Source organism: Acinonyx jubatus, chromosome C1 (assembly GCF_027475565.1).
Source record: "Acinonyx jubatus isolate Ajub_Pintada_27869175 chromosome C1, VMU_Ajub_asm_v1.0, whole genome shotgun sequence".
Classification (NCBI taxonomy): domain Eukaryota; kingdom Metazoa; phylum Chordata; class Mammalia; order Carnivora; family Felidae; genus Acinonyx; species Acinonyx jubatus.
In genome coordinates this window covers 50,555,614-50,581,736 of record NC_069381.1, presented here as the reverse complement: position 1 = coordinate 50,581,736, position 26,123 = coordinate 50,555,614, and the positions used below count along the sequence as shown (strand labels likewise).

The 26,123-nt window shown below is 36.0% G+C and overlaps 1 protein-coding gene across 13 annotated transcripts in view; it reads left to right on the top strand.

Annotated features, from left to right (window-relative positions):
• The window catches only part of DOCK7 (dedicator of cytokinesis 7), a 224,653-nt gene that overhangs the window by 185,121 nt on the left and 13,409 nt on the right, over positions 1-26,123 (top strand). For 7 of the 13 annotated variants that reach the window (XM_027059013.2, XM_027059011.2, XM_053214173.1 and 4 more), the window contains 12 exons: positions 914-1,066; positions 3,736-3,894; positions 4,817-4,917; positions 6,216-6,408; positions 8,047-8,190; positions 11,267-11,398; positions 12,947-12,961; positions 21,169-21,294; positions 23,269-23,358; positions 23,474-23,710; positions 24,055-24,198; positions 25,329-25,435. In XM_027059013.2, coding sequence (XP_026914814.1) covers positions 914-1,066; positions 3,736-3,894; positions 4,817-4,917; positions 6,216-6,408; positions 8,047-8,190; positions 11,267-11,398; positions 12,947-12,961; positions 21,169-21,294; positions 23,269-23,358; positions 23,474-23,710; positions 24,055-24,198; positions 25,329-25,435 — 1,601 coding nt within the window. Of the gene's footprint in view, positions 1-913; positions 1,067-3,735; positions 3,895-4,816; positions 4,918-6,215; positions 6,409-8,046; positions 8,191-11,266; positions 11,399-12,946; positions 12,962-21,159; positions 21,295-23,268; positions 23,359-23,473; positions 23,711-24,054; positions 24,199-25,328; positions 25,436-26,123 lie in introns of all 13 variants that reach the window. The other 6 variants (XM_027059014.2, XM_027059012.2, XM_027059010.2 and 3 more) reach the window with 2 other exon arrangements.

Genomic DNA, 26,123 nt, shown 5'->3' with positions numbered 1-26,123 from the left:
AAAGTTTTGTTGTGGAGAAGAGCTTGAAATTAATAACTGATTTAAAATATGGGGCTTTCCTTGTTTTCTCTTAACCTCCTTCTGTCATTAACTTGATTTATTTAAGAATTTAAGGTATAAGTAGTTCATTCCGTTGACATTAACTTACCCCATGGATGAATAGGAGGTACTTCCATTTGTTCAACTACTTCAGATATTTATTTCCTATGTTGGTTTTCTGAACGTAGGTATACTCTTAAATCTTGAAGGTATCTATTTCATCATAGTCATCTAATGTGGAATGCAGAGCTGTTAAAACTTGAACTAATGAAAATTACTTATATAGCATTTTATAATAAAACATATTAATAGAATTATTACATGTTGGTTATGGTTACTATATTGTTTTATGCATAGTGTCTAATCTTACTCAGATAGTCCCATAGTCCCGTGTAAATAATACCGTTAGGTCCATTTTATGGATGAGACATTGTCCAACATTACACTACTGGCTAATAAGTGACATATTCAGTATTCAATCCCAATCTGTCATTATTAGCCAATTAGCAAACATTGCTGAACTGTTTTTTAAAACTGGGCTATACTGGGGCGCCTGGGTGGCGCAGTCGGTTAAGCCTCCGACTTCAGCCAGGTCACGATCTCGCGGTCCGTGAGTTCGAGCCCCGCGTCAGGCTCTGGGCTGATGGCTCGGAGCCTGGAGCCTGTTTCCGATTCTGTGTCTCCCTCTCTCTCTGCCCTCCCCCGTTCATGCTCTGTCTCTCTCTGTCCCAAAAATAAATAAAAACTTAAAAAAAAAAAAAAAAAACTGGGCTATACTAACACATCTCTAGTTCAGGCTATGTTAATATATCTCTGGAACTTCTACTGCATCAGTTCAGTGTTGGTGTTTTTGTTTTTGTTTGTCTGTTTACAGTTCCCTGAACTCTTGTTTGAAGAAGAAACAGAGCAGTGTGCTGACTTATGCCTCCGGCTTCTCCGACACTGTAGCAGCAGCATTAGTACAATACGGTCACATGCCAGTGCCTCACTGTACCTACTTATGAGACAGAACTTTGAAATTGGTAATGTAAGTATTTATCTCTGGATTCATAATGAAATATAACTCCTGTAATGTCTGGTAAATGTGTTTTGCGGGGAGCATGGAAGTTTTTTTTTTTTTTGAGACTAATCGTAGACTGCATTGATATTTCTCATTGCGTGTATATCTTAAAAATCTGAATCTCCAATTTTGCTTCGTGCACTAAAGATAAAATATAGTAGTAAAAATTAGAATATAAATGTATCTTGAGCTTTTGGAAAATTTAATTATTATCATTAAGTAAAAAGAAAATACAGATAAAGAAAATTAAAATCAAATCAAAATCTTGATTTGATATTTTATGACTATATACCAGTCTGAAGAATTCCATGTTTTTGTTAAAGTATTTTTTTTGATCATATATTCACGTGTTGTATTTTTTTGCAATTTTGATTCAAATGTTTACATCATTTTTTTTTTTTACTTATGTGCGTATTTAAGGCCCAGGATTGTCCTTGGAGCACTTTTTATTGGTATCTCATTGATTCTGATATACAGTTTTCCATATTCTTGTTTTGTAGGTATTTTGTAATTTCAATTTGTACTTTTAAAAAACATTTTTTTCCTCTTTATTTTTGAGAGAGAGAGAGAGATAAAGAGAGAGAGAGAGAACGAGTGCACAAGTGGGGGAGGAACAGAGAGAGAGGGAGACACAGAATCTGAAGCAGGCTCCAGGCTCTGAGCTGTCAGCACAGAGCCCCACGCAGGGCTCAAACCCACAAGCCGCGAGTTCATGACCTGAGCTGAAGTCAGATGCTTAACTGACTGAGCCACCCAGGCCCCAGTTTGTACTTTTAACTGGAAGAGTTGACAGTCCTTTTTGTTACAAAGTTTGGATATTAATTATCAGTTTTATTGCAATGTGATTATACAACGTAGATACTATGTCTCATTTTTTGTACTGTGGACATGAAATAAATGTTAAGCATTTAAAAAGAAAGGTGTTCTTTATTTCAGAGTACTGAGTTAAATATACCATATTAGTTATATTATTCTATTTTTCTATACCCTTTTTTGGTTTTGGTCCACTTGGACTGAAGGAGATGATTTATAGCGTACACATAGTTTATTTCTCTTTTATTATCTCTATTATCTATTTAGTAAACTGATACTCATAACTGTTATATCTTTTGTTACTTTTTTTTTTTTTTTTTTTGCTTTAATCCTCTCTTATTGGGCTAAATATTGTCCTTTAGTTGTTTACTCAAGATAGTTCTTGGGAATAGTATTTCTCACATTCTTGATTGTTTTGTGTTTTCTGTATTTAAAGGACAGCAAAGACGGTTATGAAATTTTTCCCAAGACTGAATTTAAAAAAAAGGGTGGTGGTGGGAAAGATCAGTAAAATGTACCAGATAAAGAACACTTAATAGAAAAAAAGAAAAAAAAAGATACTTGAATATCATCATCTTCTGTGTTGTAGAGATATCTGAAGATGACCTGATACTTTCTTCCCTTTTAAATAACTTTTCCCCTCCCAGCTGCTCTAGGGATTCTTTCTTTAGATTTAAAATTAAATACCTTTTTAGAATGGGTCTTGGTATTGACCAATGTTTGTTAATTTTCTCAGCCACATGATGCCTGCTTTCAATTTATTTCAGAATGTTTTCTTGAATGTAAAATAGAATATTTTCTTCCAGGGTTTAGGGTTTTTCCCAAACAGACATACATATGTTGGATCTGTTTTGCTTTACTTTTTGTCTATCATTTTTCTTTTCTTTTTTAACACTTCTAAAATTTCCAATTATTGTGGTTCCTTTTCTCAGTATTTCTCTGTCCTGTAATCCCTTATGTGCTCACCATGACATCCTTTCTTTCTTTTACCAGTTATAAGTTTAAATGTCTTTTATCTTTTCTTTTTTTCAAGTATTGTGAGCTCACATGTAACCTCCTATTTTATGTCCTCTATTTCTGGTTTTTGTTTTTGCCTTGAGTTTCTTATTTATTCTGCCTTTTGTTTATTTCTGCTTTCCTTCCTAAAGTTCATATGTTTTTTTATTTGAGAGAGAGAGAGCATAAACGAGCACACATGCATGCGAGCAGGCAAGAGGGGCAGGTGGAGAAAGAATCTTAAGAAGGCATGGAGCTGATACCTTGACCCTGGGATCATGACCTGAGCCAAAACCAAGAGAGACTTGGATGCTCAACCAACTTAGCCAAGCATGCAACCCCATACTTTTTTTTTTTAAGTTTATTTATTTATTTTGAGAGAGAGAGAGAGCATGTGCACATGAGGGGAGGAGGGGTCAGAGAGAGGGAAGGGGGAAGAGAGAGACTCCCAAGCAGGCTCTGCACTGGTAGAGATGCGGAGCTCGAACACGAACCATGAGATCATGACCTGAGCCAAAGTCAAGAGTCAGACACTTAACCGACTGAGCCACCCAGGAGCCCCTAATTCAATTCTAAGACATGGCTTTGTTTTTTTACTCTGTTTGTAGCATATTATTCTTAGCAAAACTCTGTTTTATGTCTTGTTTTAAGGTTTTAAAATAAGATTTTAATATGTATATTTTATTACTTTCTAAAAATTTTTTATAACTATTTGGAATGGTATTTTTTTTTTTTTTACTTTTTCATTTAGCAAGTAAAAAAAATATAAACTTTTTTCTTTTAAGCTTTTCTGTATTAAATGCTGACCTGACAATTTCTCTGTTCAGAACTTTGCTAGGGTTAAAATGCAGGTAACCATGTCACTGTCTTCCTTGGTGGGCACATCTCAAAATTTTAATGAGGAATTCTTAAGACGTTCTCTAAAGACTATATTGACGTATGCTGAAGAAGATCTGGAATTGAGGGAAACAACATTTCCTGATCAGGTCAGAAACACTGCTTTCTAGATAATTAACTGAAATAGAATTATACATTTTTTTTTCAACGTTTATTTATTTTTGGGACAGAGAGAGACAGAGCATGAACAGGGGAGGGGCAGAGAGAGAGGGAGACACAGAATCGGAAACAGGCTCCAGGCTCTGAGCCATCAGCCCAGAGCCTGACGCGGGGCTCGAACTCCCGGACCGCGAGATTGTGACCTGGCTGAAGTCGGACGCTTAACCGACTGCGCCACCCAGGCGCCCCTGAAATAGAATTATAAATAGACAGTTTCTAAATTGTTAAATCAAATTTTGTTTTTTAAAACCTATATTTTTCTTTCAAGCCACGTATCCTAGGCCATAGATAGTGCTAAATCTTTTTGTTTCAATAAGCCATGCTTCCTTCTTGGAAAGGTTGATATCTTTGGTATGTAAGTCTGTGAATTCATAACAAATACAACAAATAGTAGACACTGTATAAATAAATAGGAAACTTTATGATGAAATATTATTCCTACTTATTAATGAAACAGTAATTTGCCTTAAAAAGTAAAGTTTTTACAAACTACGTTTTGGTAGAATCAGAAACATAGGAGAGGATATCCTTTTGTGTTTTCCTCTTGAATCCTGTATATCCCTACATTTTATGTCTAGTTCTAGTTCTACTTGTTTCCAGATGAGAAAACTGAAAGAAAAAAAAAACAAAAAAAAACAAAAAACGAAACCCAGCCAGCTCAGGAATTAGTATTAAGTTTACTACCCTTTACTCACCATACCCCAGCATGCCCGCATTCTTTAGAACTCTATCAGTATCATATTATTTGTTTTGCAATCTTCAGATATTTATCTAAAATATCTTCCAAACTAATGTGGTGACTGTGAATAAATGATAATTAAAGAATGTTTTTTATAAAATTCTCTGCTTCAGGTTCAAGATTTGGTTTTCAATCTCCATATGATTCTTTCTGATACTGTTAAAATGAAGGAACACCAGGAAGATCCTGAAATGTTGATTGATCTAATGTACAGGTATCATTTGTTTGATTCATTTATACCTCGTATAATGGGTTTAAATTAGTTAAAGTTAAAAATAGAAATACCCTACAATCCAGCAATTGCACTAATAGGTATTTACCCAAAGGATACAAAAATACTAATTTGAAGGGCTACGTGCACCCCGATGTTTATAGCAGCATTATCAACAATAGCCAAATTGTGGAAATAGCCCAAATGTCCATTGACTGATGAATGAATAAAGATGTGGCATATATACACAATGGGATATTACTCAGCCATAAAAAGAACCACAAAAAGACTCTTAACTGTAGAGAATAAACTGATAGTTACTGGAGGAAGGATGGGCAGGGGGATGGGTTAAATGGGTGACGGGCATTAAGAGGGATACCGGTTGTGATGAGCACTGGGTGTTGTATGTAAGTGATGAATCACTAAATTCTTTACCTGAAACTAATATTACACTGTATGGTAACTAACTGGGATTTAAATAAAAAATAAATTGATAAAACATACAGAAAACATTGGATAAAAAAATAAACATACCAGAATTATTTAAGTCATTTTCTAATGACTTAGATCAGATCCCCTGTGTCACTTCTCTGGGAACTATGCATAATTGTTTAGTATATGTATTGATTATCAAAAATGAGGATTTTTAAAAATAATTGATACATATTTAGCACCTTGGGATCACGTGCCCTAGATTTCATGCAGACACCCAAGACCCATATTTTAAATGTAAAAATCAGCCCTTTAGGAAGAAAATACAGTGTATTAATGTTCTAACATTAATTTTCCTGATTTTAAATATGGTTGTGCCTATAACATGATACTTGCAGGAGCACATTTTGAGAAATTTGTAATTCCTATTTATATCTTGAAAACTGCAAGTAAAACTTTGCCATACGACCCTCTCTTTTTACAGTTTTGGAGTCTTTTAAGACACAAATAAAACAAACATTTTACTTAAAATAAATATGATGCAATGATACTATCTTATAGATCTTTTTTCTTGACGATGAAATTTCTTTATATTCCCCTAACAAACACGTAAATTCCCATAGCTTTCCCTTACTGATACCATGTCATTTTTTAGTCCCCCTACAAAAAAGCATCTATTAACCATCGCATGGGCCCACAGTTACTTCTTTAAACATACTTAAAGACACTTTCATACCATTTGAAAACTTGTCTTAATAGGTTGTGTTCAATAACGGAAACCTCTCTAGGTAAACACTAAACAAGCAGTGTAAACTCTCTTCCAGTTTGGGAAACAAATGCTAACTGAAAAGAATTTGTGTTCCAATTAGAATTGCCAAGGGCTACCAGACCTCTCCAGATCTGCGATTGACGTGGTTGCAGAACATGGCTGGCAAACACTCAGAACGCAGCAATCATGCTGAAGCTGCCCAGTGCCTTGTCCACTCCGCAGCCCTTGTTGCTGAGTATTTGAGCATGCTGGAGGACCGCAAATACCTTCCTGTGGGATGTGTAACATTTCAGGTAGGAATCTGCCAGGTTTACATTAAATCGAGGTATGTCCTTCATAGTTGTAACTTTTCTCACTGCTGTTAAGATTCACTCAGCTTGTAAGGACAGCATAAAGACTGAAGGTGATGTTTCACAAGATAAATTAACAGTTCTCTGTCACTGCCATGAATACATTTTTAAAGAGTATTCCGTGTTAGTTTTCTTTCCTCATTTTTTTTTTTACCTCTAAATATCAGTGCTAAGTAGATTTATTCTCTTTGTGTATACTGCTAGGGGCTTCATAGCATCTATGAAATATACCCAAAATGCTGAGAATCAGAATACAGTAGAAACTCTCAATTGGCTTTTACTTAAGACATCAGATAACCCAACATTCTCCAATACCTGTATAAAATGTGCAGATACCATGGCTCAGAGATGATAGTTTGCTCCCTACTAGGGTTACATACCTCTGACCTACTAGTTGAAATCTTTGCTTACCAGAAGTCAGTTATGCTTTCTTTGCTTTTTTCAAAACCCGTTAATGCCAGATCTGGGAAATTACAAAATTTAATTACATGTTATGTCCTCTGGTGAAATCTGAATGAAGAAAGAAAGTCAGTCATTGTTTCTCTGAAAACTAAGTTAAATGTTTTGCAAAGACTTGATAAAAGTGAGTCTCCACAACAGTTGCTATTGAATTAATTTTGGACCAACTACAAAAGATTGGGGAGAAATCTACTAGAAATCTAGGATAATTTGATAACCTTTTAAGTTTCAAGTTTTTACTCTGAAGAAACCAGAACTGGAAATCTATTTTTTTTTTTTTTTAGAGAGAGAGGGAGAGTATGAGCTGGGGAGAGGGGCAGAGGGAAAGAAAGGGGGAGAGAAAGAGAGAATCTTAAACAGGTTCTACACTCAGCATGGCGCCCGGAGAGCAGGGCTTGATCCCACAACCTTGAGATCAGGACTTGAACCAAAATCAAGAGTCGTATGCTCAACGGACCAAGACACTCAGGCACCCCCAGAACTGGAAATATTAAATGAAGATTGCGTTATTGCTGTCTAGTCAAGAGAGATTACATGAAAATCTGATCTGGAGACCCATACACAAAGAAAAGGCCTGAGATCGACTTCAAAAAAATGTCAGATGAGTCTATCTGCTGTAAATGTTTAGGTTAAAATATTTAAGGTAGTATGTATTATTTCTTTTTTGGAAATAATGGCTGATCCCAGTCTCATTGGGTAAGAGTTTTACCTGAGTTTTTTCATTAACTCGATGTTTGTTAAGCAAGCCAAAACACCATTTCATACTTGAATTTTCCTCTTGGGGAGTTTTGACAAGATCATTGAAGTTAAAAGCAAAGACCGTTTAAGTCTCTCGAGATGTCCTGTATCATATTGCTATTTTCCTTCGCCCATGATTTTTCATATTTTTCATTGTCACAGTTTTTATTAATGGAAAAGTTACCTGACAGTAATGGTACCATTTGATTGTCATCTCCAAAATAGAGAAAGATTCTGGAAATTTGTCTTTTATCTTTGCATTGACTATCCACCCCCTTTTTAAACCGAAGCTGCTATTTATATTTCATTTTCAGTTACTTCTTCACACACATCTTCCATGCTAAGAAATTCCATATCTAAAGCCATTTCAACTTTTTCCCCCAGAATATTTCTTCTAATGTTTTAGAAGAATCTGCAGTCTCAGATGACGTGGTATCTCCAGATGAAGAAGGTATCTGCTCTGGAAAGTACTTTACTGAGACAGGACTCGTGGGATTACTGGAACAAGCAGCTGCTTCTTTCTCTATGGTAGATGACTCCTGTGCATTCTCTTTCCCCAGATACATACCTCTGGATTATTAATGACATGTGTATTCTCTCTGCCTGTGACCCTGCTCTTCCTTTATGCTAGTTTTCTCCAAGTACCTTAAGAACTGAGACCAGATCTTATCTATAGATTCATCATTGCTTACTCCTTTTTATCTTAATTGTCATATTCTCCAGTATTTTTTGTTTGCTTATTTATGAACCATCACTTAATCTACGACAGATTTTTTTGGAGTTTATAAATCTTTTAGCACCAGACATTTTCTAAAACCTTAAAATTAAAAAAACAGAACAAAACAGAAAACCTCTGGATGATTTAAGTTCCTGTTCAAGCTGACTAACACGGCTGTAGCTATAGAGCTGGTCTGTTGAATGAAAGGAAGAATCTTCTTTTTAGTATGTCAGATGTTGCCCTGGTGCTCAGGAAAATTATAGCCACTCATCTCATGGGTTGCATAGGGACCTCTATTAGGTAGATGTTAGAGTCCTGGAGCTTACTTATCAGGAACTTTATGAACTATCTCCTAGTTCCCTTGCCTGACCTAACGTCCCATGCTATGTAACCCCAGTCCTTGTCCCTCCCTATCTTTATGTGAAGAATTGAAGCAGTTTTGTTAATCAAATCATTTTTTAACGTTTATTTATTATTGAGAGACAGAGAGCATGAGCATGGAGGGGCAGAGAGAGGGGGAAACACAGAATCAGAAGGAGGCTCCAGGCTCTGAGCTGTTAGCACAGAGTCTGATGTGAGGCTAGACTCCCAAACCACAGATTGTGACCTGAGCTGAAGTCAGACGCTTAACCGACTGAGCCACCCAGGCACCCCTTAGATGGGGTGATTATTAAAGAAGGGAAAGATAGTTAGCCAAATCCCTGCTTACTTTCTTTCATAAAAAAAAATTTTTTTTAACATTTATTTGAGAGAAGAGAGAGAGGGGGAGTGCAAACAGGGGAAAGGGCAGAGAGAGGGAGAGAGAGAGAGAATCCCAAGCAGGCTCTGCACTGTCAGCGCAGAGCCCGATGTGGGGCTTGACTTCACGAACTGTAAGATCATGACCTGAGCCCAAATCAAGAGTCAGATGCTTAACTGACTGAGCCACCCAGGTGCCCCAGGACTTTTCTGACATTTCTGCTGAGTATTTAGTGTCCCAGCACCACGGATAAGGAGTCTTGAAGTTCATGTTGGGGGAAGAGGGAAACTTAACGTAATATGCAATGCTGCCCTTCTTCACCATTGTACTGCTATTGGAAATTGGATATTCTCCTGGCCTTAACCCTACCTTGCAATGTATTGGTTAAAGGCATCGATTTAGAAGGCATACAACCAGACTTCAAATCCTGCCTCTGCTACCTTAGTAGTTAAATCACTTCAGGCACAAATTACTCAACCTATCAATGATTCATTTTTCTCATCTATTTAAATGCATCTAAGAATAGTACCTATCACGTAGGAGTGTTGTTAGGATTAAATGAGTTGATATATGTAAACTGCTTATCACAATGTCTGGCTCCAAATAAGTATTACTGTTTGCCATTATCATCCTATTCATCATTATTGATGTTTAGAATGAGTTTACGTAAATATAATTATTCAGAGACTCTAAGAATGTTAGGTGATTGACCATTTTAAAATTTCCTGTCTGAAAAATAAAATTTCCTGTGTGAGGCCTTCAACTGTTCTGATTGCTCCCCTGGATCCCTGCTCCTTGAGTTTCATTTTACGTGATCTGAACTAGCAGGGAAAAAATTTTTTTTGCTATTAATGGAATATTTTAATAAATACACACTGTGTTTGTGTGTATGTGTGTAATTTTAATAATTCACAGTAGTGCAGTGGCCTGTATTACAGAAGTTCTTTTGTAATAGCATATAATTATGAAATTCACTGTTTTTCAGTGAATCCGTTTAATCTTAATTATAATAATTACTGGGGCATTTTAGTTACACTGTATTTATTTCACTATTATAGTTATATGATTGCATAAATTCCTGTGAACTTTTACTGGAAAATATCAGAACCGTATGTTTATTTCCTTGGGAAAATATGTTTGCTAATTTGTGTGGTAATACGAATTCAGTGGCTCTTGGAAAACATCTCTTTCTATCTTCACTACAGCCACCAATTCATTATTAAGGACAAGAAAACAGAACAGCAGTACAAACACATTTTGTCCATCACTTTGATTATAGGCCGAGCAACCCTTGGCCAGCCACTGGCTAACTGCCCCCTAGTGGAATAAAATCTGGTAGCTTAGAACCTTCTTACATTTTGTGAAAGACAAGTGATATTTTCCCATCGGATATTTCCAGTAAGATTTCCTGTGCCAATTTAATATTTTAGAAATGTAGGGGGCGCCTGGGTGGCGCAGTTGGTTAAGCGTCCGACTTCAGCCAGGTCGCGATCTCGCGGTCCGTGAGTTCGAGCCCCGCGTCGGGCTTTGGGCTGATGGCTCAGAGCCTGGAGCCTGTTTCCGATTCTGTGTCTCTCTCTCTCTCTCTGCCCCTCCCCCGTTCATGCTCTGTCTCTCTCTGTCCCAAAAATAAAAAAAATTAAAAAAATAAAAAAAAAAAACATTGAAAAAAAATATTTTAGAAATGTAAATAATTTTAGTTTGCCAGGAGGCCACAAGTTATCTGATATCTGTGACCAGTGTAATAATTAATAATTAGATTTCTTTTATTCCACTGCTCAGAATTCTGCAATAGTTTATATGCCTGTGTAAGTACCGACACTAGTAAGTACCGACACACTAGTGAAGTAATTACTGGGTAGATAGCAAAATATTCAACTTAACTTAAACAGAAATTTAAACTTAACATATGTTAAATACACACACACACACACACACCATCCAACCATCCATTTGGAGGAATCAATACGTTGTGCAAAATTCTTTTATTAAGAGTTAATAAAATTAAACATTAGTAGTGTTAATTTTTATGTCCTATTGGGAAAGTGTCATTGGTATTGCCTTAGTAGAAATATTGTGAATTCATAAATTGTAATTATTTACTTTCATATCAATGTAACAGAAAACATATAACATTATTTTTATAGGCTGGCATGTATGAAGCAGTAAACGAGGTTTACAAAGTACTTATTCCTATTCATGAAGCTAATCGGGATGCAAAGAAACTATCCACAATTCATGGTAAACTTCAAGAAGCATTCAGCAAAATTGTTCATCAGGTAATGACTGCAATTTCTAGCTTCAGTGTAAATGGAGAAAACTGTCTAAAAGCATTAGTGTTGCTTTGTACTGATGTCAAACTAGATCCAATGAAATGACCATTTTAATCAGATTATAAATGAACAATGTCAAAATGATGGTTCATGGCCAGAGCAGACTCATTAACAAAAAATGAATTTACTTAGAGTAGATAATGATCATCCTAAATTTTCTACACAGTTTTTTTCTTCACTTTTAAAAACTAATTAGTAGTTAGCAAATTTTTTTTAAATCATGAGTTCTTTTTGTTTCACAGTATGGGTTAAAATTATAAATCTGATTTTTACATGGATTTCTTTTGCTGCCAAAAATTTTTATATGTAAGGTAGTTTTTTATTAAATGATATTAAAGTCTAATAGACTAATATTGTTAATGTTTTCAACTCAACGGTAACTGTTTTTCCTAGATGTTCCATTCAATCATCCTTTAATATATTTCTAACATGAAAATAGTATTTAGTGAAAATAATGAATAAAATGGTTATCTTATGTTTATTCGATTATAATAGTATGATTTTAGTACTTGTTTATAGTTCATGGAATCCACATATTATCACCAAAATTAAAATTAGCATAAGCTTGGTCTAAAAAATGAAGTCAACTATTAGCAATTGGTTAACAAAAAATGAAACTAAAATCTGGGCTCTGTTAAAATACTCTGAAATATCTTATTGAGCCTCCTCCTTCCCCATTTTTCCATTCCCTTCTCTGGGCTACCTGTGCTGTTATCTGCTATTACCGTCATCTAAGAAGGAAGTGGAGTATTGATTATCTACTTTTGTATTCATTACTAGTCCTGCTGTACCCTCTGTCAGCTTGACCTCTTTCTTGCCATGAACTAAGCTATTCTAGATGAATTGATAGAATCTGAAAAACGTTAATCGTCTTAAAACAGGGCTGCTACACTGTTAAGCCACTATTTTATTATCACTACTAAAACATTGAAGTTGCAGGAGATTTATTAGGATTCATAATGGTAACAGGTGGGTCTTTTTATAGTCAGTTGTACATATACTGTCAAAGGAGCCTCATCCCAGCTTCTAGAGCTGTAAAGTGCAAATTACACGGCAGGTCTGGAACACCTGGAGCTGGTAGTTTGCAAGAAATTTTCATACATTTGTATCATAAGCATCTGAGCAAAATTGTGATTTCTGTTCCAGTTTACCCTGGGTAGTTCAGCAAAGTGCAACTCCCTGTAGTTAGAGATCTAATTCAGACACATTCATGAAACAAGCAGCTGTCTCATTTTCACCAAAAGTGTACTTTCCCTTATTAGAGTTTTTAAAAGATGAAATTTTAACTACTAGGTTTTGAACAAGCAGTTTATAAAATTATCACAGATCTCAAGTGAAAGAATATGGTGTTTAAAATATCCTGCTGTCCTCTATTCACGGAGAAGAATTTACGATATATGGTACCTTACACTGCTGAAGTTCCTTTTGGCCTTTTTTTGTTCTTTTGAAACAGTTTTTTTTATGACTTGCCCTTTTTTACTTTTTATTATACAGAGTACTGGCTGGGAGGTAGGTAATGTTTTAGTTAGTTAAAGACACTAATAGATTGATTTGATCAGATTTCTTATGCCAATGCTTTGCCCACATGTGCTAGCTGTGGGCATTCTGTTGCTATCTGCTATCAACTGAATTCATTAACCAAAGAAATTTTGTTAAAATACTGTTAAGTTATTTTAAGCAATTTATTAAGAGGTTGCAGGCAGTGCATGGAAATTCCTATGTTACACTAATGAGATTCTTTGGTAAATGAGCCACTTTGTCATCACTTTAGTTTGTTTTTATCCTTTGAAGCATTTTCTTTCATCAACATTTACACACAGATTTCTTTTTTTAACCATACTGTTTCACCTCATTTTACAGAGGTCGATTTATGTGTTATTGCTCAGAGGTGTAACTAAAAAATACCATATTTCATCTGATCAAAGACGCCATCAATTGTAAGACATACCATTATTTTATATGCCTTTAAGAAAGAAGAAAAAAAACGTATTAAAGCACAACAGCCATCAGTGGAAAGATGAATGCTAACTACAGAGATATTAAAATGTGGGCCCCCAAAAACGTGCGTCTTAGAATTGATGAAATAATGTGTTGATTTGATCTGTAGTCACTTCACCTTGAGTAGAAGCAATACTGAGGAAGGAAATTCACTTTGTCATTTAAATTTTGTTGGCAGAAGGGATAAAGAGACTGAGAGAACATGAAATTTACTTTGACCTCCTGTACTGACAGTTTGATAATTCGTGTTTAATGAAGACTACATATGCTTCCTTTTATGTAGTAGGTAGGCTTGTGAAAAGTTCTATGTGAATCAGATTTTACCTGAAAAAAAGCCAGGAAGAATTTATTGCTGTTGTTTTAAATCTCTCTGGGAAGGAAAGAATTCTATAAACTGTGGCCTACTTTATGTTGACAAGGTAAAGCAAGGTATTAATCAGGTCTATTTTAAGCTAGGTATATTTGTACAGTTGTCTGCTTTGCCTCTCACTTTGAGGTCAGATTTATGTTGGTTCAACAGCGTAGGCTTTCTCTGGTTTTGTACTACAGTCCTTATTTGGGGACCCAAATAGAAAACCTTGGGAATAAACGTTATTGCTATGTTTCTTTCATTTCTGAGTTAGTCCCCACCTTTTGCTTTTCTTCAGATGAAGCCAGTACTTGTACATCTACCTTAATTCTCCAGATTAAATGCATATGACCTTATTAATATCTAATATATAATTCCTCATTTTTTGTGGCTCAGTGAAGAGATCTAGAAAGAGGCTTGCCATGGTTAATCTGTGAGTGGTACAGTTCCTTAGGGATTTCCTAACATGAAATGAAATTAGCTGAAAAGTAGGCATGAGAAAAGACACATTGAAACCTCTGAGCAGTTTATTACTAGTCTGCTTGATGCTAAATCGACCCCTGAAAGGTATAATTTTCACTGGTTATGACATTAATACCATTCTGTCATCATGTTGATTGCATGGTAAAAGTCACACAGACTTTTTTTTTGTTTATATTCTTGTCACTGCCTTTCACTGGACTTTTAGCTTTGTAGCTTCTAAAATTGTTGCACGTTTGTTTTTTGCTTTTTCCCTTGTAAAACTTAAATGGATGCTTGCATTTTAAAAATGTGTTTGCTACCATTTGCTGCTTATTTGTTTTGAAATTTCCCTAATTAAAATGCTTTCTGTTTTCTCTTCTCTCTTGCCCCTGGTTGCTGACCCTACTCCCTACTTTTACTATTGTCTATTGTGGTAAGTTCCTATCTTGTGAATATTTTTCTTTTTGACTCTGGGAAAACTTCAGTGATTTCATTTTTTTCTGAAAGCTATGTTTCCTAGCTAATATCCTAGTATTCTCAAAGAAGTCTAACTGGTTTAATATCCAGTAAGGATGACTTATACATTGTAGAAAGGCTCTTTGAATTGGTAACTCACTACCTGACTTATAGCCCACTACCTGGGCTTATATATTAGTGTGTTTCATTTTTCATTATGCTGTTTTATTTGGTACAAATTATTTGAGTTGGCAAAGCTTTTGAGGGATGTGTGTATGTGTGTGCGCGCGCGTGCGTGCGTGTGTCTGTGTGTAAAAGATAACTCTAAAACTTGACACTTAACAGTTTGGTAAAGTGTTTAATCATGCAAAATAACAAATCATGAACTCTTCATAAATCATGGTGGCTGTTATCTGCTCTGGCAGTTTCAGTACCTTAATGGCTACGTAGTATTCACTTTTTCCCAAGCCCATTTATTTTTCTTAAAATAATAGGAAATAAAATGTTTTTTAATCATTTCTTTCTTATGACTACATTTTAAAAATATTTTTAGAAAAAATACTGAATTTCTATATGGAAATTCTTATACTGATTTCATATTTTGTGTGTGTGTTTCATTTCTAAAAGATGTATTTATCCATATGTGCAACAGTGATCAATTTCAGAAGTAGATTAATGCAAGTTTGAATTTTTCAGAATAATCAATCCCCAAACATTGGTTATAGTCATATGATACTTTTCTCAATTTTTTTCTTTTTAATTTTTTAATGTGTATTTATTTTTGAGAGAGACACAGAGCATGAGCGGGGGAGGGGCAGAGAGAGGCAGACACAGAACCTGAAGCAGGCTTCAGGCTCTGAGCTGTCAAAACAGAGCCCAACGTGGGGCTCGAATGAACCCATGAACCATTAGATCATGACCTAAGCTGAGGTCAGACACTTAACCTACTGAGCCACCCAGGCACCCCTCAATTTTTTTTCTTAAAAGATAACATTTTTCTTTAAAGGGAATATCACCACCCTAGTAGGTATATCTTATATTCTCCAGAAAGGCTAGAGAAGGTGGGCTTATTAGCTTTGTGAAGCCCAACTCTTCCTGCTGGACCACTAAAGAAAAGTGGGGCACCCTAACTTTTGAGATTGAAGCACGGAAAAGGGCTATGTCTTACCTCTTGTCCTTTGGCTGGATGGACATGAATGTGAGGCAGTGTTTGGTTTTTATATGCTCAGAAATATTGGCTATAGTTCTGGTGCAGTGGTTGCTGTTGAATTTTTATATGCTTTATGCCATGCTAAAGCTAAGTGAGATAAATTAACTTATCTAAGCAAGTAAAGGTAGAGCAGAATTGGGAACTGCAATATAATGGAGGTGGGGGTAGTCTCTGAAAGAAGGGAATGAAGAAAATTCCAAGAGCATAGTCTTTACCTCTGGAATGTTAAGTCAGATATTAAGGAAGTTAAGGAAAACATAATAGGTAGGAAGAATCTTATCTTCAGGAGGAGATGCCTTTTGGGTAGTTAGTGACTCCCTGATAATTGGTACAGACCCATGACTGAGCACCTGACAGTGCTGTACTGCTGATTGTGTTCTGCCCTTATGCTACTCTTCAGGAGAAAAAGAAAGATATGGACAGCAAACATGTACTGTGTAGATGATATTAGATGTGATTTCTTTTTCCCGGACTGGCCATGTAATGGTAAAAACTGACCTTCTGATAAGAAATGTAGTAGGATATATCTTAGAATATGTTCAGTAGGTGAATCACCAACCTGGTTATCGTATTAGAGTATGGAAGGAAAGAAATGCAAATGCAAGCATGCAAAAACAACTATGGTAGAGGACAGTGTTGTAACATGGAGAAAGACAAACCATAGGATGGGAGGTATCCAGTAATTCTCAAAAGGCTTACTCAAGGAAATTGTCAAAAATTACCAAGGAAAACATAAGAGAAGTGGAAGATGGCTTAGAGATCATACTGGTGTCCTAGTGTTTGTGTATCAGTATATAGGGCATAGGGATTTTTATAGCTTATTTTTTTTAATGTTTTTATTTATTTTTGAGAGAGAGAGGTAAGTGCAAGCAGAGGAGGGGTGGAGAGAGAGGAGACACAGAATCTAAAGCAGGCTCCAGGCTCTGAGCTATCAGCACAGAGCCCAACATGGGGCTTGGACCCGCGAATGGTGAGATCATGACCTGAGCCGAAGTCAAACGCCCAGTCAACTGAGCCACCCAGGTGCCCCTGGGATTTTTGTACCTTAATTAAGAACTTGGACTTAAGGTGTCAAATATATTGGTCTTTAACTCCCAGCTCCAACACTGAGTAACAGTGTGACCTTGGGGAAATTACTTTTTCCTCCTCTATAAAATGAGAGTGAAAAAATGATACCTATCTCATAATTGTGATAAGAATTAACAATGATGCATGTAAAGGGGATAGCCAGTGTATAGCACATAGTAAGTCATTTAAAAACATTAGAGATTATTTTTTGGGGCGCCTGGGTGGCTCAGTCGGTTAAGCATCCGACTTCGGCTCAGGTCACGATCTCGAGGTCCGTGAGTTCGAGCCCCGCGTCAGGCTCTGGGCTGATGGCTCAGAGCCTGGAGCCTGCTTCCGATTCTGTGGCTCCCTCTCTCTCTCTGCCCCTCCCCCGTTCATGCTCTGTCTCTCTCTGTCTCAAAAATAAATTAAAAACATTAAAAAATTAAAAAAAAAATAAATAAAATAAAAACATTAGAGATTATTTTTATTGTTGTTACTATAACATCATCATCATCACCGCTACTTATGTTAACACATTTCGGCTAATGAAGTCTAAGAGGTGTTATGTTCCCAAACTGACATCTATGGCTAAATAAACTGATAAAAAATGTTTGTGCTCTATAAGAGAAATAGATCTGGTAGACGAGGAGGGACAGAAATTACCACTGTATGAAATAGTGGTATGCTTTTCTGGAAATCAATTACCTTGAAGAAAGTGTAGCAGAAAACAGTTGTGTGAGAATAAAAGTTTTAGTAGTGATATTATTATAGAAGTACACAACCAACTCAATAGAATGTTCTTGCTAAATAAAGATAACAAAAGTAGAAAAGATTTGAAATCCATTTGTCATAAGACATCTCAGCCATTGGAGACATGGATAGATGAGTAGATGGATTTCCTTGTCTGGGACATGGTTTCATCCCATGAGATTGTGGAACCAATAAGTAGAACTGCCAAGGAAGAATTAAGTTGGAGTGTGGAGATGATAGGAATCTCAGAAAGAATTCATGGCCGTAAGGAAAAGTAATGCTAGAAAAAAGAGAGGCAAGGCGATAGGAAAGTAGAAAACCAGTGTCATCCTGTGGTCCAGAACTGAGGAGGAAATAAAATGAAGTGAGGTTTTTCCTGAGGAGGAAACTATATGTATAATTATGCTTTCATGAACGTGTAGAGTCCATCGTTTTACACTAGGGAACTCTTTGTAAATTGAAGCTAAATTTCCTCAAACTCTTAGTCTTCCTTCTGCTGCTGTTCCCTCTCCCATGCCAGTGTACACACATTCATTCTCAGTTCCAGTAACTCCTTAGAGTTAACTCTGATCTACTCCATTCTACCTCTTGCACACTCCCCTTCAACTGCACTAGCCACCTTCCTGTTCCTCAAACATACTGGGTAGGCTTCTGCCTGGAATGCTTTTCCCCACAGGTCCACATAAATCACTCTCACACCTCCGTCACATCTTTGCTCACATGTCCCCTTTTGGTAAGACCCACCCTGACCACACTCTTTGTCTCTTCTGTTCACTGATTTCTCACAAACATCTAGAACAGTTTGCCGCCATATAGTAGGCACTAAATAAATATGTGAATGGATGAGTGGTTTCCCTCACATTCTGTTTTGTGCCTTTCTACAACTTTTCTTTCTTTCTCTCTCTGCTTTCTCTCTCTTCTTTCCTTCCTTCCCACATCCACTTAGCCATTCTTTTGAGTTGTAGAACCCTGTGTGTCACCTCTTTTGAGATCTGACTCCAGCAGGATTAATCTTTCCTTTCTCAATAACACTTTTTATTACAGCACATGACCATTTTTACTGTAATTATTTTAGTATATCCTTTACTTTCTTGAGAGGCCAAGTCTTTTTATTTTTATTTTTATTTTCATATTACTGAGTATGAATAGTGTCTAACACATTATCAGCACTCAACACTTTTTTTCCTTGATCTGAATGTCAGTATGAGAAAGTAAATAAGAAGTTTAAGCCTACTAACTAGTTACAAGCTGCATTAATAAAATTCAAGTTTATATGGAGGGAGTCAGTGAGCCCACTAATCCCTGCACTGATCAGATCACATCAACAATATTGTGTCTATTTCTGGGATTCCACACGTTGAAAGGTGGCGTTGAAAAACTGATAAAATGTAAACAAGATAGTAATTCCTATCATATAAAGATGATTGACAACTGGAAAGTTTAAGGGAAACAAGGCCTAATAGCAGTCTTCACATATTTAAAAAGCCACAATATTAAAGATTTGGAATAGTGTTTGAAGTTGGAAACCTCTGAGAGGAATAGAGCCAGAATAAGAAAACGTTAGTATTTGTGGTTTTTCTTTATTTAATTAATTTTTTAAATGTTTACTTATTTTTGAGAGGGAGAGGCAGCAAGCTAGGCAGGGGCAGAGAGAGAGGGAGACACAGAATCTGAAGCAGGCTCCAAGCTCTGAGCTGTCAGCACAGAGCCCAATGTGGGGCTCGAACTCATGAACGAGATCATGACCTGAGCCGAAGTCGGACACTTAACCGACTGAGCCACCCAGGCGCCCCTAGTATTTGTGGTTTTTAAAAAGTAGTAATGTATATCTACACATGTGTATGACATTTTTGAAACCTAACTATCACAAATCGTTGATTTTCTCAAATGCCATTTTCACTTTCCATGCAGTGCCTTCATTCCTTATGTCAAAATTTGCTGTTATATTATTTTATTGACTTATTGATCGTTTTAATCAGAATTTAATACCTTTTTGTCTACAGAGATTTAATTTGCTACAGAGCTTAATTTTTATGCCTATTAAATTTTGAAATAACTGAAAAAAAATTTATTTTTAAAATTTTTATTGCGGGGGAGAGAGAGAGAGAGAGAGAGAGAGAGAGAGAGTGGGGGAGGGGGGGCAGAGGGAGAGAGAGATGTGAGGCTTGATCCCACAACTCTGGGATCAGGACCTGAGCCAAAAACAAGAATCGGATGCTCAACTGACAGAGCAACCCAGGCACCACCTGAAAAGAAACTTTAAATTAAAAGCCTCAAGTTTCTTTAGTGCCAAAGACATTTTTTTTTCTTCAAAACTGTATTTCTTCTGGGTAAAAATGTGGGGATATTTTTAGTCACTGTACTTTTTTTTTTTTTTTTTGGTATTAAGGATCAGAGTTTTGCTTAATTATCTGTTTAATTTGTGACTTATTTTACATATCCTTTTGCCTTCCAGTAAGAACTCAATATAGGAAAAATAAGTAAAAGACAGATTAGGCTTAAAGAGAATTCAGAGGTTTCTGAATACTTATGTGTGGCTCTGTATATAGGCACTACCATAAAATCCTTCTGAAATATCGTTGTAAATAAACTGTAAAGACTGCATAGAAAGCTTCCAAATATTTTATCTTTATTGAAGGAATTTGTTTTCAAATGCACTGTGTAAGAGTTCAGATGATCTTAGTGTACTTTGTACTTGAATGTGTGGTTAATGCATGCAGTAGGTGGTTTGGGGACTTTAGAATAACCAACTCATGTCAAATTTTTCTCTTTTTATCTTTCATTCATGAATTTTCCCCTTTGTATTCCATTTTTAGTTACTCTTCCACGTATAAATATTTTTATTGGCAGAGGGATTCCCCATTGTAAATTTTTTATGTCAGGGCTTCCTGATGGTCTTGACATTTACTGTCTCCTCTGTGCCAGGTGCTATATACCCGGCTTTTAACTTTCATGATCTCATTTATTACATTTGTAAAGGGATTATATATAAAGGTAAATACTAACTAAAAATATCAGTGTTATTTTTAAGTTTAACTTTATTTAGTATGCTGTAATTTCAGAATAATTAAGACACAGTTCATGGTATCCCAAGCATCTTTTCTTACAGTAAGGAAAATAATTTATCTCAGTTGCGTAGGGACTTAAAAACACAGACCAATTTGAGGTGGTCACTTGGTACAAACTGTGAAAAACCTATACCATATGTGACTTAGTCACTTGATAAAAGTCCTAATTGCATAACGTTATTTGTTAGAAAAAATGAAAAAGAAAGATTATTTACTTTGTTTTAACTTCATTTGAGAAATAAAATATTGTAATTTTAAATTATTTTTGCAGTTTTTGAGAATTTTATACCGTAGTAGCAATCTAAACATAATGTAAGAAACAAAAAAACTTTGTATTAAGGTTTCTTTGTTTTCCTACACCTAGGATGGTAAGCGGATGTTTGGCACCTATTTTCGTGTTGGTTTTTATGGAACCAAGTTCGGGGATTTGGATGAACAGGAATTTGTCTACAAGGAGCCTGCAATAACCAAACTTGCGGAGATCTCTCACAGATTGGAGGTGAATTCTGCAGTAGTTTATAAATGCCATCTTTAATTTGTATTTTCTATGATGAATAGACTGTCAGATCCAGATCTAATCATTTAATAAGCCAGATCATGCCAAACTACTCCTTTATACAGAATAAAGATTTTTTGATAGGTACAGTAATATGCTTTCTAATCCTTCAAATCTTTTATGGCAACAGTAAAATAATATTAACTGCTTCTTTTTGAGGCTCTGTTTTCACATCTGTCTTAGAAGGCCCTACACCCTTCAGAATTACTGTGATTTACAGAGAAATGTGTATAGTATTATCTGCACTTTGTAGAAAAAGACATAAGCAGTTACATAGCAACTAATAATAGAATTGGAACTAGAACCTCAAGAAATTTCTGACCCAAGTGCATTATCTCTTTGGCCTGATTCCCAGGGAGATTCCTTTAGGACTTAAAAGCCTGAAATCACACCCTGAAAACACTTCTTAGAACCCCTTAACCTTCTTTTTCACTCCTTATTCATTTTCACCAAGATGATAAATTTTCATATTAAGAGGTTTACCAATCTTCTCTGCTGTAGTTACTCTTTCCAACCTTTCTTTATTCTTTTTACTCAAAAGGCAGTCCAGGACTAGAAAGCACCGGCATCATCTAGGAGATTGTTTGAAATGTAGAATCTCAGACCCTACCCCAGACCTTCTGAACTCATTCATATGTGGAATTTAAGAAACAAAAAAGATGAAGATAGGGGAAGGGTGGGGGGGGAAGAGAGGTGGGGGGAGGCAAACCATAAGAGACATTAACTATAGAGAACAAACTGAGAGTGGATGGGTGATGGTAGGGCACTTGTGGGGCGCCTGGGTGGCTCAGTAGGTTGAGCCATCCAACTTCAGGTCAGGTCATGATCTCACAGTTTATGAGTTCGAGCCCCACATCGAGCTCTGTGCCAACAGCTCAGAACCTGCAGTCTGCTTCAGATTTTGTGTCTCCCTCTCTCTCTCTGTTCCTTCCCAACTTGTGCTCTCTCTAAAGTAAATAATAAAACATTAAAAAAGGGGGGGGGGCACTTGTGTTAAGCACCAGGTATTATTATTCTACTCCTGAAACCAATATTACCCTATATGTTAACTAATGAGAATTGAAATAAAAACTTGGAACAAAAGAAAAAAATTCATCATTTTTAACAAGATCCCTGGGTTATCTCTATTCACATAATAGTTGGAGAAGCAATGTTCTGGTGCTTGTTTTTATTCTCAGCTGATGTTAATTTCTTGACTGTTACATGCTTGTGTTCACCTTCCATGAATTGGCTTAAAGTGTGACTTTTTATTTTTTAAGAGCTAAATAAGTCTTGGGAAATGCTGACATGGTGTCTTCCAAATTTACTCAATCATAAAACTTATCTTTGAGGGAAGAGCAGGGGTTCTCCTTTGAAGATTCAGATTTAATTTTTCCTATTGAATATCTCCATCCAATGCCCATGCTGCTACTCAGTGTTAAATGGCAAAGCTACTACATTCTTGACTGGGCTGACTTTTCAAAATCTAAACCAGTATAAAACTTTCAACAGATCAATGCCTTTATTTGAAAATTCTGGAATATTAAATCATTCATAAAATGAATGCTGGTTCATTGACCCATATCTGTAAGAAGTCAGGCCACATCAAACTCAATAGTAAGATTCTATACATCAAAGATACTGAGTTTCTTTTGTTTCTGCTTTCTGTTCCCTTTTTGTTTTTCTTGAGGACCTCTTATGGAATCCAGTATTTTTATTGGAGAAAATTGTTATTTTATTTTGTGTTAAAGTGAGTGATGGGAATAAAATCAGATTAATAGGCCAAATATAATTTTTGTGAACCTAAATAATTATTTTGTAATTATTCGGATGGTTGTACAAGAACTTAGCCTCATTTTAGTCAGAAGTCTCCCTGAGAGGCTTTCTCTACTCTCTAATGTTAATTTCATGTAAAAGGTTTCTTTTTCTTTATTGTAGGGATTTTATGGAGAAAGATTTGGAGAGGATGTGGTTGAAGTAATCAAGGACTCTAATCCTGTAGACAAGTGTAAATTAGATCCTAACAAGGTATGGTTAATTAGACCGGAATGTACATACGTATATCTCTGAGACTGGTTTTGAGGGAGAAGGACTAAATGATGACTTAACAGTGAGAAAATGAAGGGCTTTTTTTCTTTCCTAGGCATACATTCAGATTACCTATGTGGAGCCATACTTTGACACATATGAGATGAAGGACAGAATCACCTATTTTGACAAAAATTATAATCTTCGCCGTTTCATGTACTGTACGCCCTTCACTTTAGATGGCCGTGCCCATGGGGAACTTCATGAACAATTCAAACGGAAGACCATTCTGACCACTTCTCATGCCTTTCCTTATATTAAAACAAGGGTCAATGTCACTCACAAGGAGGAGGTAAGTCCCCAAACAGGGAACTAGGATTAAAGAAACCAATACATTGGAGCCATGTGAGAACAGTGTGGATGTAGCATTATGTACTGCCCCTCATGTGTAAACGTACTAGAAGTTTACCCATTTTTGAGTCATTAATTTCAGCTTCTTTTCTTGGTCCCTAGTTTACCCTTGGTTTATGCTTTAAAAGCTTGGCTTTTTTTTTTTTTTTTAAGGCATCCAAAGTTTGGAATTATGTTATTGGACAATAATTTATACTTAGTCTCCACTTTTTAAAAAATTGATTATATATAAAGCTCATTAAATAGTTTTCAGTCAGGACACTGACCTAATGTTATTTCATCCAGATCATCTTAACCCCAATTGAAGTTGCTATTGAAGATATGCAGAAAAAGACTCAGGAGTTGGCATTTGCAACACATCAGGATCCAGCAGACCCCAAAATGCTTCAGATGGTGCTCCAGGGGTCTGTAGGCACAACAGTGAATCAGGTTAGTGCTTTTTGCTTGTACTCTGTAAATTCCGTCATAAATGGAATTGGGAATGATGTCATGATTACATTTCACAGAGATCACAGGTAAGTGTCAGATCAGGCAGAAAAAGATTTGTGTTAGAAGTGGTTTGCAGAAGTCACAAAGGATAAATGAAGATAGACTGAAAAACAAAAATCTTTTTAGTATGATCTGTCACTAAGGTTTTCATGCCTCCTCCTGTACTGCCTGTATTTGTCTACCCATCTGTTCTCAAACATTCTATTAAGAAGGAATTGATTCACTTAAAATGGCCTTTCCTTTAAAATCTTGTACTAAATGAACGTGATCTAAAAAGGCCTCATTTTCAGAGCTACGTACATACATGCGAATGCCTGCCCCCCTAGTACTCCCCGGTGTTTCTTCTCCACATCTCCTTCACAGTGAGTCACGAGCAGGAAATAAATAATGTGGATTCGCTTTGAAAGTTTTAATAACATATGTACGTATTATTGTTGTTTTGTCATATGCAGATTAGAAGCCATCCCCATTATCTCCTTGTGATGGGTTCATTCAGCTTCTCTTGCTGATGATTAGGGAATATTCCAGGGTAAGGTAAAATCCAGAAAGGCTTCAAGTAAGATTTCATATTATGTATCTTATATATCTTATGTATCTTATATATCGATACTGCCCTATCGATACCGATTTACTTCAATACTGAAGTAAATATTTTAACACTTTTACCCCTAAAAACATACATGATTTGGGGGTTTTACTTCCAAAAGGTATAACAGTCACAAAAGGTCATCTCCAACAGCTGACTGTATCCAGGATAAATTATGGAATATAAAAAGTACAAAGCACAATGCTTCTATGAATATGATAGTCAGTCCTTGAACTCCTCTTTTCTTTGAAAAATGCACTAATTTAATTGCAGTACTTAAAAATATAAGATTTGGCATTAAGAGAAGCTGAAAATCAATTGCCAGAATCTATCTGTGAGAAGTTTTAATATAGGCATAGATAGACATACATGCATTAAGCTTAAGTGGAACCATCTCATTGCTAAGAAAAAATCATTTGGGTAAATTCTACCTCTGATTTTAGAGAAGACCAAAACACACTTGTTTTATGTTCTTATTTTACAGGGGCCTTTGGAAGTTGCCCAGGTTTTTCTATCTGAAATACCCAGTGATCCAAAACTCTTCAGACATCATAATAAACTACGACTGTGCTTCAAAGATTTTACTAAAAGGTACTCAAGACTTCCTACATAAAGATCCTCACATTTGAGAATGTCCAAACCACAGAATGGTATAAGGTCCTTAAGGGACTATTCAAAAGAGAGAATCTAGGAAAGCATCTCACAGTGAGAAACAGTTTGTGCGTTACTTCCTGTACCTTCCGAGCCTCTACGTATCCCCCACTACGTATCCAATACTCTGTAATGCCATATTTTTTATTTTAAAGATTAGAAGAGCCCAGACTCAAATTTTTTTTTAACTTGAAACTGTTATAGACCATTTAACTATTTAGCCTGAGAGTCATTATTTATGGTGAACCTTCAATGGGAAAGTTTTGGTTTCCCTTCACTCAGGAAACACAGAAGCAACAAACTTGGAAGCAAAAAATTTATGTTCAGATCTTGTCTTTGTAATCGTGTGTCCTATTCCAGGTCACTTAATCTCTATCATCCTTTATTTTCTAGTATATAAAGTAAGGATAATAATATCTGCTTGTGCAAGTTAAGTGAAATAATATATGGGTGTGTCGGGGTCCCCAAGACCACCCCCAGTTTTAACGATTTGCTAGGAGGACTGACAGGACTCAGCATATAGATGTAGTCATGGCTATGATTTGTTGCTGTGAGAAGGGACAAAGTGAAACCTTCAAAGGGAAAAGGCACAGTGAAGTCTTGGGGAATCCAGCTGTAGGCTCCACAA